The 18,264-nt window shown below is 38.9% G+C and overlaps 1 protein-coding gene across 6 annotated transcripts in view; it reads right to left on the bottom strand.

Moving 5' to 3' along the window:
- The window catches only part of wwox (WW domain containing oxidoreductase), a 1,184,285-nt gene that overhangs the window by 787,444 nt on the left and 378,577 nt on the right, over positions 1-18,264 (bottom strand). For all 6 annotated transcript variants that reach the window (XM_063067209.1, XM_063067210.1, XM_063067215.1 and 3 more), the window contains exon 7: positions 2,726-2,911. In XM_063067209.1, coding sequence (XP_062923279.1) covers positions 2,726-2,911 — 186 coding nt within the window. The remainder of the gene's footprint in view (positions 1-2,725; positions 2,912-18,264) is intronic.

Raw genomic sequence — 18,264 nt, 5'->3', positions numbered from 1 at the left:
CGAATTATGCCACATACAATTAAGAGGTGTGCTGGCCAGTGGTGTAGTGGAATTAGCACTGGACTTCGAGGCAGCTGATCCCAGGTTCGAATCTGGCCAGCTCCTTGCATGCTTTCCGTCCATGCCAGGTTGAACGTCAAGATAGCAACTCGGTGTCACTGAAAACAAATGATAAGGAAACAGCAAAAAATGCCGCCCACTGTGCCACAAGGTGCATAAAGGAACAACAACAATTAGGAGGTGTAGACTGCAGAAGTGTTTATATTCAACACTGTGCACTATTTCCCAGTTTTCCTAACCCTTCATGTTCACAAAGGCAGTGAAGAGCAAAGTGTATAAACATAGAAGTGTATAAAGTACTCCCGCTATCCAGTTTAGCATTAAAGTTTGAAACTCTCGGATGTTGCTCCTAAACTAATACTACCTATGTCAGTGCCTTGAAGATATTCTGTCAACAAGTCTGAAAGGTAACAGTGGACTTATTGGATTTCCTCCCTGCTTTCTATCCCTGTGAGGATACAGTCACCGCAACTGAGCACAAACTTAAAGGTCAAATGAAACTGAAGAGGTCATCATGATAGCTCATAGAAGCTCATAAAGAAACAACTGATCTAGCCAACCAGAAGCACGATCAATAAGTACACAGAATTGGAGAGAATGCACTGGAAGAATGGCTGGCAATTATAATGTCTATCTAGAGATGTGCGTACAGTGTACAGTCAAGTGTGCTATGACCCAAGGATGCTGAAATTGATGGGAAGAAACAGGAGGTCACCTATTAACAGAATGTCTAATGTAACGTCTTAGTTGTGACTGGGGAAGGATCATAAGGTTTGAAACTCAGTGAGTCCTGATACACAGTAACCAATCATTATATGTGAACCATGAGCTAGAAAACGCTTTGGGATTACAAGGCAGTTAGAGAATGTGTTCTCCTGGCAAAAGATGCTGCTGGCCTGCTCCCAGAGATGTCTGACATAGCTTGGCTTAACAGGTATTTTTAGAACAGAAATGTAAAGATGAAGGCATCACAAAACACAAGACTGACCAATGTTACTAACAATATCGGGGTTTGAAAACTATTTTGCAATACAATTTAACGGCAAGATCACGTCCTTTTTTTTATGGAAAAATAGCAAATATCAAATAGTAGTTAAATTATTTTCTGTTTTCTAAAATTCTTGATGACCATTTCTATCACAATTACCAACAAAACACACTGCAGGGTTTGGAAGAAAACAGAAGCAAACAATGGTTGATTCACACCAGAATAGTTCATCACTAATCAAAGCAACTCTTCCAGTGTTATTTATTTTGTATAGAAACCCAAAATTTATTTGGAAGTACGTGAATAGATCAAGGTGGCAAACAATATTTTTTACAATCAGAACTTAGGAAGCAGGAACTTTTCATGTGATTTTTCACTTCATATCACATATGTGGAAATAAAATTGAACAGTTTTCATTAGACCTTTATGTATGATTGAAAGCTTTATCTTTAATAAAAGACAATTAATTTATAAAGTAGCCCCTTTGGTTTTATATTCATACACAACGAAAAACTGGAACTACTTGCACCACATACTTATACACCACACTTCAATGACAATCAAACGTGCTTCAAAAAAGTAAATCACAATCTTTTTATGATCTGCATGGATTGTGATTTTCATTCCTGATCTCTGTGTATCTGACACACCAAAGGGGACATGCACATCTGCATGCATCTGTTACTGCATTATGCTTCCATAGTTTTTCTTCCCGACATTCACAATCCTTGTCATCTATAGTAAAATCACTTATGCAAAATCACACATCCTACCCACAATAACTCATGATTCATCCAAAACTACTACCCAAGCTATTGTACTAATCTATAATTCAACACCAGTCTATCCACTAACCCTTCCCTCCCACTGCATACAACAGGCAAGACAAAGCCCAACCACCAACCTCATCCTCAAGTATAAATCCCACCCCCAGCAATCCTCATAAGCCAAGGTCTCTTCTGAATTTGTACCAAGTAAAATTGATAAGAACTGCAGTTGGCTCCATCCTGAAGAAAAAATGACAATAAAGGCAAAAAAAAAAATTATGCAGACCTGTGAACATAGAGTACTGCATTCAGTTCTGGTAGTCTCATTGTAGGAAGGATGTGGAAACTTTAGAGAGAGTGCAGAGGAGATTTACCAGGATGCTGTCTGGATTAGAGAGCATGTCTTCTAAGAATAGATTGAGTGAGCTAAGGTTATTCTCTTTGGAGCAACAGAGGATAAGAGGTGACTTGATAGAGGTGTACGAGAGGTATACTTGACACAGGCACAGATAGAGTGGACATTTTCCTGAGGCAGAAATGGCTAATATCAGCGACCACAATTTTAAGGTGATTGGAGGAAAATATGAGGTAGATGTCAGAAAGTTTTTTTTTACACATAGAGGGATATGCAAGTGTGTGGAATGTGCTGCCAGGGATCTTGGTAGAGTCTGTATTAACATTCTTTTCAACCCCATTCTCCTGCCTTCTCTTGGAACCTTTGACACCCTTTCTAATCAAGAACCATAACCCTCTGCTTTAAATATACCCAATAACTTGGCCTCTATAGATTCACCACCCTCTGGCTAAAGAATAGTTTACTAATTATGGAACTGTTAAAGTACTTCAAAACATAAAGTTGATCATTAAATTGCAGACAGAAAAGTAGTATGGATGCTGGTAGCCACTAACCTGTGTGACTCTGAGGACACGACAATGACCCTTGAAGGGACTGAACGGCGTAGGACATCTTGAAGTAGCTGCACAAGGTAGAAATGACCCAAGTAATTGACTTGAAAAGTGGTTTCAAGGCCGTCCTCTGTCAATTGCCATGGGCAGCCAAACACAGCAGCGTTACAGATCAACACATGAAGGGGTCTACGGAAAGAGCAGAACAGAACTATCTTAGATCTTTAGAAGAGGGCTTGAAAGCATTTTTATTCTCTGAAATAACTTGGTCTTGAAAGATGGTGGATGGGAGCAGAGAAGATGTAAATATGGAAACACAGCAAGCACATAGGATTGGGAGCAGCGCTTGTGCAGCAGATACATCTCTGCGTATACTGTGGGCTAAACAGCCTATTTCACAATGCCAGAAAAGTTTTGAAATTCATAGCGTTCATTCTCAATAAAGTTCACAAGATAGAAACATTTTTATAAGTAAATGCTTCTTAAAAAACACCATATATATAGTTTTATTTTTGATAACCAAACATGTAAACTGTACATAATTTTACTTCAACCCATACATCTCAGCAGACCATAATTGAGGTTATCAATCAAAATGTCACTGCAGTGCATGTGGAGAACAGTAAGAAATAAAAGCATAACTAATATTTTGTTAAACTGTGTATAGATCAATGCATTTTAGATGACTTCCATTTCTTGCAAAACTGCAGTAGTGACAAAAGCTAAGCTTTATTCCAAACAATCCTCTGACATTTAAGTGTTAAGTATAATGAACTGCATCCTCTTGAAAGTTTAATGAGAGCTCAGCATTCTGACTTCTTTAATTTCTTATGCCATAAACTAATACACATAAACGTAATAATTGGCTATAAGCTAAGGTGCAAGTATTCCTATAATCTGAAACACTGGAGCATTTAAACGTATGGCATTTTAAAGAGATATGAAATGTTACAGTTATCAGAGGTGTTGAATTTCTCCTGCTGAGGACATTGGCATTCATCCCAGGTATACAGAGCAATGGCTCTGCGGTTCAATTAAAGTTCAAATACAGCAGAGAATGCAACCAGTGAGAACAACAACTAAAAGGTACAACCCTGCAGCAGTTTGCATGTTGACATTGTGTCATGCTCGAAATTGAGAGTACACAGCTCTGATGAGAGTGGGGGGGGAAGAAGGGGGAGGGGAGGGGGGGAGAGAGAGGGGGAGAGAGAAGGGGGAGAGAGAGAGGGGGGGAGAGAGAGATGGGGGGGAGAGAGAGGGGGGGGGAGAGAGAGAGAGAGAGATGGAGAGCGAGGAAGTTGGAAGCACCAGCAACACACAACACAGTTCTCATCATTATGAATACACTGTTATTCATTACTCAAGGAACAAATTTATTCCAGAATTTCTCTTTCGAAATCCCCAAATGTGGCATAAATTTACCTGTCCTCGTCACTTTTATCAACCTCAGACTAAACTAAACCAAGCAAAACATTGCGAAGTATTTTATCTGAATTTATTCACTTATAAAGATAAAATTATTGCTTTAATGTAATGCGCGACAAAGTAGCCACAAGAAATATCAAAATGTGAATCTCTGAAAAATCCTAACAACCCAAGGGTCCTTTAAAAATTTATGAACATTTCATAAGAACAGTACTATATTTTCCATAATGGTAATTTTACAACTGGAACAAAATGAAGCATTTAATTTGCGGACATAAATGGAAGACTTCAATTTCAGATTTTTATTGTTATTAATATTATGCTGAACAAGTCATATTCTACAAAGTCTGTCCCATTGTCAGTCCAACTGTAGCTAAGGAAAATAAACAGATTTTCATGATGTCCTCTGCAGTGATTTAAAGGATTAGAATCGGTATCATGTTTAACATCACAGGCATATGTTGTGAAATTTGTTGCTTTGCGACAACACTACAATGTAGTACATAATTTAAAAATCTATAAATTACAATAAGAAATATATACTTATACTTTATACTTTATACTTCATTATCGCCAAACAATTGGTACTAGAACGTACAATCATTACAGCGATATTTGATTCTGCGCATCACACTCCCTGGATTACAAATATTAAATATTTAAAATAGTTAAAATTAGTAAATATTAAAAATTTAAATTATAAATCATAAATAGAAAATAGAAAAAGTAGTGCAAAAATAGTAAAGTAGTGTACATGGGTTCTTAGTCCATTCACATATCTGGCAGAGGGAAAGAAGCTGTTCTTAAAGTGTTGAGTGTGTGCCTTCAGCCTCCTGTGCCATCTCCTCGATGGTAGCGTTGAGAAGGGGACATGCCTTGGTGATGGAGGATCTTAATGAACGATACCGCCTTTTTGAGACATTGCCTTTTCAAGATCTCCTCAATCCTAGGGAGGTTAGTGCCCATGATGGAGCTGGCTAACTGGGCAACTTTCTGCAGCTTTTTCCACTCATGGTATGGTATGATTCCCCACCTCCCCCACCGCCCATACCAGGCGGCGATACAACCAGTTGGAATGCTCTCCATGGTATATCTTCAGAAATTTGCAAGGGACTTTGGTGACATACCAAATCTTCTCAAACCCATTGTGAAACAGAGCTGCTGTCATGCCTTCCTTGTAATAAACAAAAGTAAAGCTCTGTTCATTTCAACCAGTTTTTTAACAGTGATCAACTTAATGTCTTCCCAAATTCATAATCTACTGCAGAATTATAAAAGACTAAAACATTACATGGTTCCATACTGATGTGTGTCTGTTATTTCTAGATTCGAGCCAGACCCACTGTGCCAGATTTGTTGATCAATGCATGCGGATGCACGGAACTTATCCCGGGATTCTCAGCAGGACGATGGAAATTCCTTCAGATACAAGTGCTTCAATCATTCCTCCTTCACCCATTGCCCCCCACAACCCATCATACAAGGTTTGATGTAACCGCCACAGAGCCTATTTTACACCAACAGCAATTTTAGGGGCCAGCTGTCAAAACCCATGGATGAAAAGAGGGAATTTTTACATTCAATCCTTCAAGGAAGATGTATGCCTTTAAATCTATGAGCACGAAGTGCAAGATCCATCCAGGATTTGTTTTGCTGCCAGAGAGGAAACCAGGCACTGTTTTTAAACAACTCTGTTATTGCTTTTACAGTTAAATTTCTAAAAATTTAAATATTATTTCTAAATTCATTATTAAGGCAAGCCAAAGGATAATTGGGATTCAGAATAATTGAACATTTGAAGAGGTTTCTGAGAAGTTAAAAGGAATATTCCCTGAAAACGTAAAACCAAGAGCCTAGGCACCTCATCGTTTCAACATATAAATTATTTACATGGAGAATTGGAATGTAAATCATGGTTTTCAATCAACTGTTAGGAAACACAGTAGTGCATGTAGATCATAATAGGAAGGCACAAAGAGACACTAATAGTCAGTGAACATAACTATGGAGCTTACTGTTGGAGCACATGGGGTCATTCTTAGGACTGAGGTAGCAATCCATTCAAGCCATCAATAAATGGTGCAAAAATAATCAAAAGGCCAAATGATTTTAGCTCAAAGGGATCAGAATCTAAAAGTGAGGAAGTGTTACTTGTGTGGTGCCCAGCCCTTGAGTTTTAGATATCAGGTCCTTAGAAATAACAAAAGCCTTAGAAGAGGGCAAATGCAAATTCATCAGGGGGAAGCCAGTGTATAAAGAGTTAAATTATGCCAGGTCATATAAACTTGTATTCCCCCAAGATTAAATAGCTGATCCAACTGGAGAGCTTAAAATCAGATCCTGATTCATTTATCACATGTACAGTACATCGAAACATGCAGTGAAATGTATTGTTTGCTTTGGTAATAGATTTCAAACGGGAGAATGTTAAGAAAGAGATGGATACAGAGAAACCACTTCTTTTTGTGGGAGGATCTCAAAGAAAGAAAAGTCATTGCAAACACAAGAAATATTTCTTTGCACATTAAAGCTAGTGGAAGTCTGGAAGTTCCTCCCCCAAAGGATTACAGATGCCTGGGGAATTGTAATTGTTAAGACTGAAGATTAATAGATTTTTCTTGAGAAGGTACATCAGGGATATGAAACAAAGATGGGTAAATGGAGTTGAGGTACAAATCAACCGTGATCTAATTGAATAGTATAGGCGGCTCAAGGGGCTGATATGCCTAATACTTAAAAATTGTCAAGATGAAAGTTATGCTTTGAAAGAAAAATATTTCTAAAAAATTTCCAAATAACTTCAAACTTCAATTTTATTCAAAGATAAGCAAACCAATGTCTTTTGTGTTGGTCTGTTTCCAAAAGTGTGTGTGTGTGTGTGTGTGTGTGTGTGTGTGTGTGTGTGTGTGTGTATATATATGTATATAAATTGTTGAGGCTGATCAATGGGAGAAATGTCTTGGAGGAGTTATTGAGCCCATGATTCAGAACGCGATGAATTAATATCCACAGAGACAGTCATTAAACCAAAGTGCTTGAGGGATTGGGTGATTTCAACTCTGCGTTAATTCATCTCCCTCAAACTGTCAGGCTCTGTTACTCCTCCCTGACAGTTCTTTCAACTTAGTCACTGGCAGTCAATGTTTGAACAAAAATGCTCCAAGATGTTGACAAAGCAAATCTAAAATCAAGATTTGAAAGCTAAATCAAATCTACTTTGTAACTTGCATCTACCCTTCCATAAAACTTACAATAAAAACTACTTTCTTATATTACACCAAAAGAAGTGTTAAGAATTTCACGTCTGCTGATGCACAGGATTCACCCTGTCTTAAAAAGGATGTCAATTTTGCATATTACTCATTAAATACTACAGATAGTAGGACAATTTAACACTAATGTTATAATATTCATTATCCTGAGTCAGACCTTCAATAACTTCCAAATGGGGAACATATTTTGTAAAATACCAGTTCTTCCATTAAGTGACTGGTTTAATGATGAAATAAAAAAATTTTAACTCTGAGCATAAGCAGTCACTGATTCTACATGGCTACAGAAGGGAACATTTGAAGATTAGTCAACAGAGGAGGATCCCAGTATCACAAGCAGCATAAAATGGGACAAGATCTGTTGCTGGTAAGAAAACGTGAAGAGGATGTTTCTATTAGTAAGAGAGACCACAATCTGACCACTTCAGAATAAAGGGACAGCTCTTTCAAATTGAGACAAGGAGCAATTTCTTGAGGCATGGAGTGGTGAATCTGTGGAACTTGCAGCCATTGAGGGCTTGTCCAAGTTATTGAGTGCATTTAAGGCAGAGATTGATAAATTCTTAATCAGGGGTTAAGGTTATGATGGAAGAAATTGAAGGAAAGAGGCAAATTCTGGAAACTGCTTTCTTTTGAATGAGCTGGTATTTCTACCAATGAAAACAGTACATCATTTCTATCACATTGCTGAATGTTAAGAATCAATGTAGGATAAATCGCCACATGAAACATTTTTTAAATAATATCTCTGCTTTCATAAATTTACCCATCCTCATGAAACATTTGCCATGTTCTCAATAGTGACATGAATCACTATAGCGCTCAGCCTGGAATAAGCTCTGTCAATATTGCCTCACAGCTGCAGATGTACATCAACAGATAATGTTTGACTACCCTGACCCTGTGTTTGCTCAGAAAATGCTGAAGCTGGGAACTGATACTTGCAAACTCAAATCTAAGTGGGCCATTTTCAGGCTCCAATATTTAGTGGATGAACTAGATACTTTGTATTTAATGTATACAAATCAATAAAGGGCATCATTATTGATTAGCTAGATTTGTTTTATGTAAAACCAACTCTATCAAATAATGTGTGCTTTTTTCAATATCCATGAAATAACACAAGAACAAGTTGAACTGGAGGTCAAATAACTGAAAATCAAACATGATTACATACAATGACATGTAAAATGAATGAATATAAATGTCAAGAAAGGTTAGATTATATTTATTTGAGTGAGTTCCTTATCCTAAGATTGAAAAGTCTCGGCCTCATACAGTTTAATTATCTTTCTTATCCTAATACGTCTCCGCTTTTCAGCATTCAGCCTCATGCCCCACTCCCCAGCTTTCACCCCATACCCTTTGATGCCCTAGCTAATCAAGAACCTATCTATCTCTGCCTTAAATATACCCAATGACTTGGCCTCCACAGCCGCTCGTGGCAACACATTCCACAGATTTACCACCCTCTGAAAGCTGTTGTGAACAGTTAAACTTAGGTACATCCTGTCTTCACACCCGGCAGCACTGCAGCATAGCCGTTAGCACAACACTTTACACTGCCAGCAATCACCGATCGGGGTTTAATTCTCATTGCTGTCTGTAAGGGGTTTGTACATTCTGCCTGTGACTGCATGGGTCTCATCCAGGCACTATTTCCCTCTATATTCCCAAAGCATACAGTCAGGGTTAGTAAGTTGTGTGTATGATATGTTTGCACCAGAAGCAAGATGGCATTTGGGACTGTTCCCAGCAAAATCCTCAAGTGTATAGGTCATTGACGAAAACAACACATCTCACAGTATGTTTCGGTGTACATATGACAAATAAAGCTAATCTTTAATCTTTATCTTCAGTTTATAACTGAAGAAATTGAAGCAGCTACCTGGCTACTCAAATCTGAACAAAGTATATTGATGATTGATCTTGTGCTTCAGACCCAATCTCCCGCACAATCAACACACTCTACTCCAATTTCAGTCCTAGATAACTCATTTCGTATACAACATTGGACACGAAAATGGTTACAGTGGAACAAAAAGTCAATGGATATAACTGCAACTGGCAATTTTGAAATAAGTAGGGGCTTTTTTTCAAGGACTCCAATATGTAGGCATTGTGCAGAAAGATTGGTCAATTTTTTCTTTAGACATGGGAGGTGTGTATTGCTGGCTGAGACCGGTATTTACCCCCTTCCCCCAATCTTTAAATGTCCTCAGGAAGCTGGTGGCAAACTGCCATTTTGCAGGACAATGGAAATGCAATGCACACTGGTAGATTCTTTAGTCATCGGGGACTAGAGTTATTATTCATAGAATTATAGATCACTACAACACAGAAACAGGTCCTACAGCCCATTTAGTCCATGTCAAGCTGTGATTCTGCCCAGTCCTATCTACCTGTACCTGGACCTAGCCCTCTATACCCCTTTCTTTCATGTGCTTACCAAAACTTTTCTTAAATGTTCTAGTCTCATTTAACCTCAGTGGAAAAAGCCTGATTATACTTACCTTATCTATACCCTGCATAATTTTGTATACCTCTATCAAATTTCTTTTTCCTATACTTCACTGATATTCAAAGACATATTCATCACATATACTTATGATCAACAATATTTATTAAATGTCTCACTGGCATTTGAAGAAAATTAACAGTCTCTGAGGTATGCAATTTCTTCCCCTTCAACACTTCCGATTTTCTATGGGTGCTTTTCCAGAACTTGTTACTGCATGCAGGGTGGAATAAGATCTCTTTCCAGGAAGTCAACTACCAAAATTCCACTATTTGGCTTCAAATACTCAGTCTCTGCTTGAAATTTCACTATTAAAAAAAATTACAGCTTTCAAATTACCATTGTCACAGTAGTACATAAACTATTAATGTATCATTCATCACCATGATTTAAACAGGCAAAAAATCCAGGTCAGGCATAATCTGGCCCTCTTTTGTACCAGTAAATTGTGGTACTTCAATGCCTGGAGCTGCACAACAAACTAACACATGGAGCTTTCATTTAGTGTATTTTGAAAAAGAATCTAGTGCTTTCCCAGCATATATGATGTACAAACGCTTTACAGGCTTCCAGCCAAGTACAGGTATCCATTTTAACTAAAATACCTGAGAAGAGTTTATGCATAATGTACTTTGGTTTGAAGGTTCACTGACTCAATTTTGCACCATTAAATAGCAGACTCTGCTAAGATAGTGGGCACACTGAAGGAGTCTTCATTTTGATCTACTGCACTTCAGTCTTTGTATTGAGAAGATACACAAGTTTACACACCAACTACCCCACCCCTGCCCCTCAGTTCTACCACTCAATCACACAAGAGGCAACTTACAGTAGCAGATCTACTGAATAACACACGCGTTTCCAAGTGAGGGGGAATCACAGTACACAAGGAAATGACACTGTCCAAGAGAGAAGGCACGAACTGCACAAAGATGGGACCAGAGGTCAGGATTGACCTGGATCACTGGAGCTGAGAAAAGGGGCAGCAATTCGACTAGCTGGGCAATGCTGCTGCCCCTTTTACCCTCTCATCCACCCCCCCCACCACATTTCCTTACCAGGATTTGGCATTTTGATCTTGATTCACTATCAAGCACACACACCTCCCCAGTAAATAGCAAGATGCTTGTTCAACCTAACTGGTCAGCATTATTAGAAGGAGTTGACTAAATTACAACACAATGAGCAGAACTTCTCTCCTGCCCAGCATTTTTCATAGTCTAATATTTCTCAGAGTCTCAATAAACATTCAAATATCCAAGGACTAATTCACCCCAACCAGAAGGGGATATCCTAAAATTTTAAATATTTATTTGATAATACAATCAGTATTATGGAAAGAATACACAAGAATGGGCAATGATAAAGTCCAACCAGTACAGCATGACTTTTGGCAGCAGTAATTTCTCCATATGGTATCCCACTCACTGAAGACATATTTAATCCAATTACACTGATGTAGAAATATAGTCTGGGCACACACTGAATTTCTTTACAAAGAAAATAGCATATTTTAAATTTGACAGCTGTCTATTTTTTTAATAACAATAATTCGGGAGAACAGAAAAATTCAGTAAACAGCTTTTTCACCAAGGGCATAATCTGTCAGAATCTGAAAAATCAGATTTGACACAGTTCCCATGCTTCACTCCTTGTGAGGGAGAACAGCATGTCAGGCTTAGAAAAATAAAGGAGGCATGTCCAGATAAAACAGGACTACTGCCAAGCAAGGCAATATCGCAATCCAAATAAGAAGGAAAAAAAAAGTGAGATGGAAACAGCTAGGAACTGTTCCAAATTTTGCTCCTTAGAAATCTTAAGCAAAAATTATAAGAGTGCACAAATTTAAAATATAAAAGTGATGCATCATAAGTTGCGGAATAGGAGTAACAGCACTCAATGGAGATACAGTTCAGTGATGGGAATTCACGTGCATCATTTTAAGAATGGCTCACAGCCCAGACCTCCCAACTACATTGGAACCTAGCACAGGATATTGAAGTGCCAATTATTTACACAGGCAATCACGTCTTCTAGTTATTGTTTATATGGTTGTAATAAGGCTGTAATTATGGCTGCGATTATTAATTATTATTGGCTCAAGACAAAAATTAAGTAGAACCATAGCTTATTCTTCTGATCCATTAAGTCAGCTTTATCTCCTTCTTGCCTTTTAAGTGAAAAGAACATCAGTCCCAGTTGGAGATTTGAACAAATTATCAAAAGTAACACTCCAATATTTTAACAAGGAAGCGATGCATTGTCAGAGGTTGCCTCTTTCAGTTCGGCCATGAAGTCAACAGTCTATGCACTATCCACATAAATGTGGAGGATACTTTATTTTTGCACTCTGTTATTGTTCAACCTAGTACTGCCTCAATGTACGGTTGTAATGAATTAATCCGTCTAGACAGTATGCTGTCAAGTTTTTCACTGTACCTCAGTACATGTGACAACAATAATAAAGCAAAATACTATATGGGGACAGCGAAGGAAAATGGCACACAGGCAGAAGGTCAGCCACCATCTTGGTATCTATTAGCACAGACTGCAAGGGCCAAATAGCCTTCTTGTGTTACTTTTTCATATGTTACTACCTCCGGTTATAATTTTTATACATTCCAATGATCATTAGCATATTTAAAGCTGCTTGTGAGAACAACTGGTATAATTCAAGTTACTGACTTCTGCAGTTGATTACTAATAAATACATACACTGTGTATGACAGCAGTTTTATCTTTAGGCTCACCCAATTGTTTTATTTATTATTTGTTGTATCATGTAGTAATGGGATGGATATATTGCTTTTCTCAATCAAATGACACACTGAGGTACATAACATTAAGTGCTTTGAGACTTTTTTAAAGATACACTGCAAGATTTTTTAGATGCAAACTTTTCTTTTCATGATTGACAAAAAACTGGTGATCTGTAAGTTATACAGATCACAATGATTAATTTGATAGACGATAAATTAATCTGAAACTCAATTTCAGTACATCTGAATGCAGGCATCAGCTAAATCGCCAGCCTTTTAACCTTACTGGGTAAGCAATGTGTAAGTATTGTCACCTTTAGGGTTTTAGGAGTCCAAGGGTTCACCGTTTTCTCAAAGAAACTTAACTGATAAATTGTTTTATTATTGCCACATGTATCAAGTACAGTAAAAAAAGACTTTGTTTTGCATGTCACCCATACAGATAATTTCATCACATCAGTGTGTTGAGGTGGTACAAGAGAACAGCAATAACAGAACACAAAATAAATTGTTACAGATACAGAGAGAGTGCAATAGAGGCAGACGATAAGGCGCAAGGCCATGGTGAGACAGAGCATGAGGTCTCAAGTCCATTGTCCATTAGGCATTGGCAAGGATGCCCAGATCCCTAAAAATGAGTAAATGGAATTAAGATGAACTAAAGTTCAAGTGGGACCTGGCACCATGACTTCAAGGTTGAGGATGAAGTACGAGGCAGACACCCCCAATAGACTCCCAGTACTGCAAAAGACGTGAGGAGTGTTCTTTGTCAGGTAGAATGTTAATACCAGTTCTCTCAAGCATTGAGATAGATACAGGAGACCTATTGGTGAAATTCACTTTTGATTAACTTTATTAATAGGCAAATTATCTTGTTATTATTAAAGCTGTTTACAGAGCTGCCTTTGCACAAGTTCACTGTTGTATTCACTATACTGAAACATAGACAAGTCAAATGTACTTAATTGTCTATAAAATACTTTGGGATGTCCTGAGCTTATGAATTATGCCATATTGTACAAGCCTTTCATTTCTATCCAAGCTCTCTTTGCCATAACATCCTTATCAATAAACCATAAACACAAGAGATACTGCAGATGATGGAAATCCAGAGTAACTCAGCAGGTCAGGCAGCATTACTGGAGAGGAATCAACAGTTGCCGTTTCAGACCAAGACCGTTCATCAGAGTCTGGAAAGGAAGACGGAAGAAGCCAAAATAAGAAGGTGAGAGGAGGGGAAGGAGTACAGGCTAGCAGGTGATAGTGGCTTCTCAAGCTATTTTGCCATGACCAGCTTTATATATTGCTTCCAAATACTGCCCTAGGAAAGATCTAAAGTCCATTAAAATATCATATTATAAATTACTTATTAGGTCATTTTGGTTGGGTTTATAGTAGACACTGTATCATACTTTTCAATAAATTACCTATAAATGTAAATAATTTCCTTCATTACTAACTAGAATCCGAATGTACAGAATAACTATTTAACTGCATCAAATGAAATCTTGTGTCAGGCCGAATGTACTAAATTGTGTGGATTTTTAAAAATGAATCAAACACCTGGTCTTTCAATGGCAATTACCAGGAACTGAAGCTGCATGACTTAATAAAAACACAGTTAGATGTGCTGCAGTGATCTGTTTCCTCGCATAAGGTTTCCATAAGGTAAATATTTCCTGTACTTCCTCCTGAAAGATGGAATGTGACAGAAAGTAGGGCACTTCTCAAGTGGCCAAAGGAAAAACACACACACTAGTTGAAACTACAAATTCAACAGATGAGCTTTCACTGATTGTGACTCCCATGGCATCTGCCTTTTTCCGTCTCTTCTGACCTTCTCACTGGCTAGAAAATTAAAGTTCAATAACCAACCAGAAAAGGCACGTCCCCTGTTAAAATAAACATGCCAGGTCATAATTTCCAAAGCACAATGTTAGAGAATGGTGCTCAAAAACTCACATAAAAATGATTTGCAATAAACTGGGAGTTTTACTTCAATTTATAGCTAGCTATAAAACCACAAAAGGTGAATTATGGCATAAAATTGCAGTTTAATTTGTCATTTACAAGCTCATTCATATAGTTAATGTTTTAATAATCTGTGGTGGTGTTGCATTCGAGTTAGGAAGTCATTGCTCTCAAGTGTGTGTGGTTTTATCACAAGGTCAACTATACAATTTTGGTATCTGTTAAATGATATTAAAGACACTTAAGACATTCATCGTTTCAAGTTGCTAGCGGTCAACTGACGCCTCCTTCATCAGGAAGGTGAAGATGAACACTCGAATCTCCGACTGTCTCTTTTACTTTACAGATCCACAAAGATGACTTGTTTCTATGTCTGTAATCAGTTCATCAGGACCTTTGAGTCCCACATGGGTCCTGCAGACTCTGGTAAGGGAGGATGTGTGACAGGAGAGATAGATAGTTTCGGAGAAGGCACACCTCTTTCACCATTTACATTGGGCTTCTGTGTGATCCCATGAATTGGCTTGAAGTTCTCAGTGCCAGCATAAATGATTCTTTTATATCTTGAGGGGTTATGGATCAGAGATTCTAATTGGTAAATGATCTTGTTACAGCTTTTCAAGTTGGCTTGGAATACCTCTGTCCACCTAGTAAATGACTGTCATGATGGCACTCAAAGTAGAGTGATTGCTTCAGGAGTCTGGTGTAGGACATGCAACCGTGACCTGCCCATCAGAGCCAACTCACTCAGGAAAAAACACTGAAGTTGGTTCACTAATTCAATCATCTGTTTGCAAGGATTTTTACCAAGTCAAAATTGGTGGTCTCTCTCCAGTGCTTGGAGGTTCCTGTCATAGGCAGCAAACTCAAACTGTTCAAAAAGGAAGGGGTTATTGATGCCCTACTCCTCCCCCTCCCTCGCCAACTTATTCCGGTTTCTTGCCCCTTCCTTTCCAGTCCTGACAAAGGGTCTTGGCCTGAAATGTGGACCGTTTATTCCTTTCCATAGATGCTGCCTGTCTTGCTGAGTTCCTCCATCATTTTGTGTGTGTTGCTATGAATTTACAGCATATGCAGAATCACATGTGTTCAGGCCCAACTTTATGCTGGTTTGAGAACTTCATCTTGAGGCGGTACAGTGGTGTAGCAGTTAGTAAGTACTATTATAGGGCCAATGGCCCAGGTCCAATTCCTGCCGTGGTCTGTAAGGTGATTGTACGTTCTCCTCATGACCAAGTGGATTTCCTCTGGATGTTCCTGTTTCTCACACTTTCCAAAGACATAAGGGTTCGTAGGTTAATTGGTCACATGGGTGTAATTGGGTGTTGTGGGCTCATTAGGCCAGAAGGGCCTGTTACCGTGTTGTATATCTCCTGTATATTTGCTGTCTGTAAATATGGACCGTGCTACATAATTATCAAATAACTCTTCAGATGTTCTCTCTCTCATACAGTTAAAGGCTATACTGGAAAATGATGAAATACAGCTCCTTGATTTTGCTGACAGGTTCTTCCTGAGATAGAGAAAGTAGGCCATGTTTTCCAGAGTGTCAATATTGAACTCTACTGTTGACCACCACAGTTCACAGCAGACAGTTAGGAGAAAACTTTAGTTTTTACAGAAATGTAAGGGCCATTTTCATCTATGCTTCCGTGAATGATCTCATGATAACTTGGTCTCCAAACAATGACAGCTCGTTCCACACTCTCACCACCCTCTGAGTGAGGAAGATCCCCCTCATGTTAAACTTTCTACCTTTCACCCTTAACCCATGATCTCTAGTTTCAGTCTCACCCAACTTCAGTGGAAACGTGCTGATAATGGTGAACGTTAAGAATGTCCAGGCACTGTGGACACTCAGCAGCTTCTGTTAGTCGGAAGATACAGGATTGTCTGTGATACATTATCTGAAGTGTATTTCTCACAAGATCCTTGTCATCCTCAATACTTATTTTCTTGCAACAATGACTTAGTTCCCAGCGATGATTTGGGGAGGCTGGTGGATCAGGCCATGACCTGGATCAGTCCAACAAACCACTCAAGTGTATTATGATGTTTTCACCTGGTTCTGGATGTTAGAGCATCTGTGCATGACCTTGTGTAAAGTTGGGGTGGTGGGGAGTTGATGTATGGGCAGCCACTACATAGTCCTTAACGGATTGTGGTCAGGGTTCATTGGTGTGACATGCAAGATGACTGGCAATATTTCACTACTGCAGACGTTCTCTGTTGTAATGTGATCATCTTCTGTCAGGTCCACCACTGAGATCCTGTCTGCAACTTCCCCCTGGACCTTATCACATGGGTGAACCTACCAAGATCTAAGTGCCAGACAGTTAAACTCCAGACAGCATCTCTTTCAGGAATCTCAGGAACTCACAAGCTTCTCTACCATGACAAGACGATGATGCTCAGAGTAATCCAACAACTATTATACTTTTAATTATTTAAGTGACGAGGATATCATTGTTGTCTCACTTGAGCAATGGCCCGACCTTTCACATGATAGTGCCTGGATTGGCGTTACCATGATGATTATTACAATTTCGTGCTCTCAGAATGCTGTCAGGATAAGCATTCTCTGGAGATAGGGAGGAGGTGGAATGGAGAGAGAGTGGGTATGTGATGGATTTCAGAAGGGGTGCTGCAGTGGTGAGGTGGTAAGATGAGATAAAATCACATAGGAAGGGAGTAAAGAAAGGGATGGAGGAAAGGGAAGAGAATGAATACTCGGTGCTATCTTCAATGATCTTACTTCCACTCTATCAGACAGAGGTATTTAGAGAGGAATTTCATAAACTCATTTCATGCATATTAGAGTCACCGAATTATACACCACAAAAACAGGCCTTTGGTCCCATTCGCCTATTTTAGCTAGTTCCATTTGCATGTGCTTGGTTCATGATCTTCTAAACCTTTTCTACCCATGTACCCAGCCAAATGTCCTTTAAATATTTTAATCGTACTTGTTTCTACCACTTCCTCTAGAAGCTCATTCTACATAATCAGCACCCTCTGTGTGAGAAAATTACCCCGTAGGTACCTTTTACGTTTCTCCACTCTCACCTTAAAAATTAGTTCCCTCTATTTTTTAGACTCCCACATCATGGGAAAAAATAACTGATCATTCACCATATCTGTGCCCCTCATGATTTTACATATCTGTGTTAGGTGTAGCATGAGGAGCGGGAGGAGAAGATGGCGGCGCGCCTGCGTGTGTGCAGCCCTCCGGTGAAAAATGATATCGTATCTGTTAAATAGGGGCCGTGGACAATTCCGATTTGATGGAGAATGGACGTGAAAGCACAGAGGAACATCTGGACAATTTTCTGAAACGCCCGTTCGCTGCTGTCGTTACTGTGTGGTCGGGAATCTTTCGGAGGGTAGGCCTCAAAATCCCTGGCCTTGCCTGCTTTTGGCGACCAAGAAGGACGTCGAATCGTTCGGACAGAGATGGCGCTCAGTACTCAGTGTCGGAGAGCTGATCAGAGCTCGAAGTTTTCGGATGACTCAGAGTCGGATTGTGGTCTACATGGCAGGGAGAGTTTTTCTTCCTTCTCCCGTCTGCGTGAGATGTGGGACATTTGAGAAACTTTG

This window comes from Mobula hypostoma, chromosome 14, assembly GCF_963921235.1.
Source record: "Mobula hypostoma chromosome 14, sMobHyp1.1, whole genome shotgun sequence".
NCBI classification, from domain to species: Eukaryota; Metazoa; Chordata; class Chondrichthyes; order Myliobatiformes; family Myliobatidae; genus Mobula; species Mobula hypostoma.
This window is presented reverse-complemented; position numbering and strand designations above follow the sequence as displayed.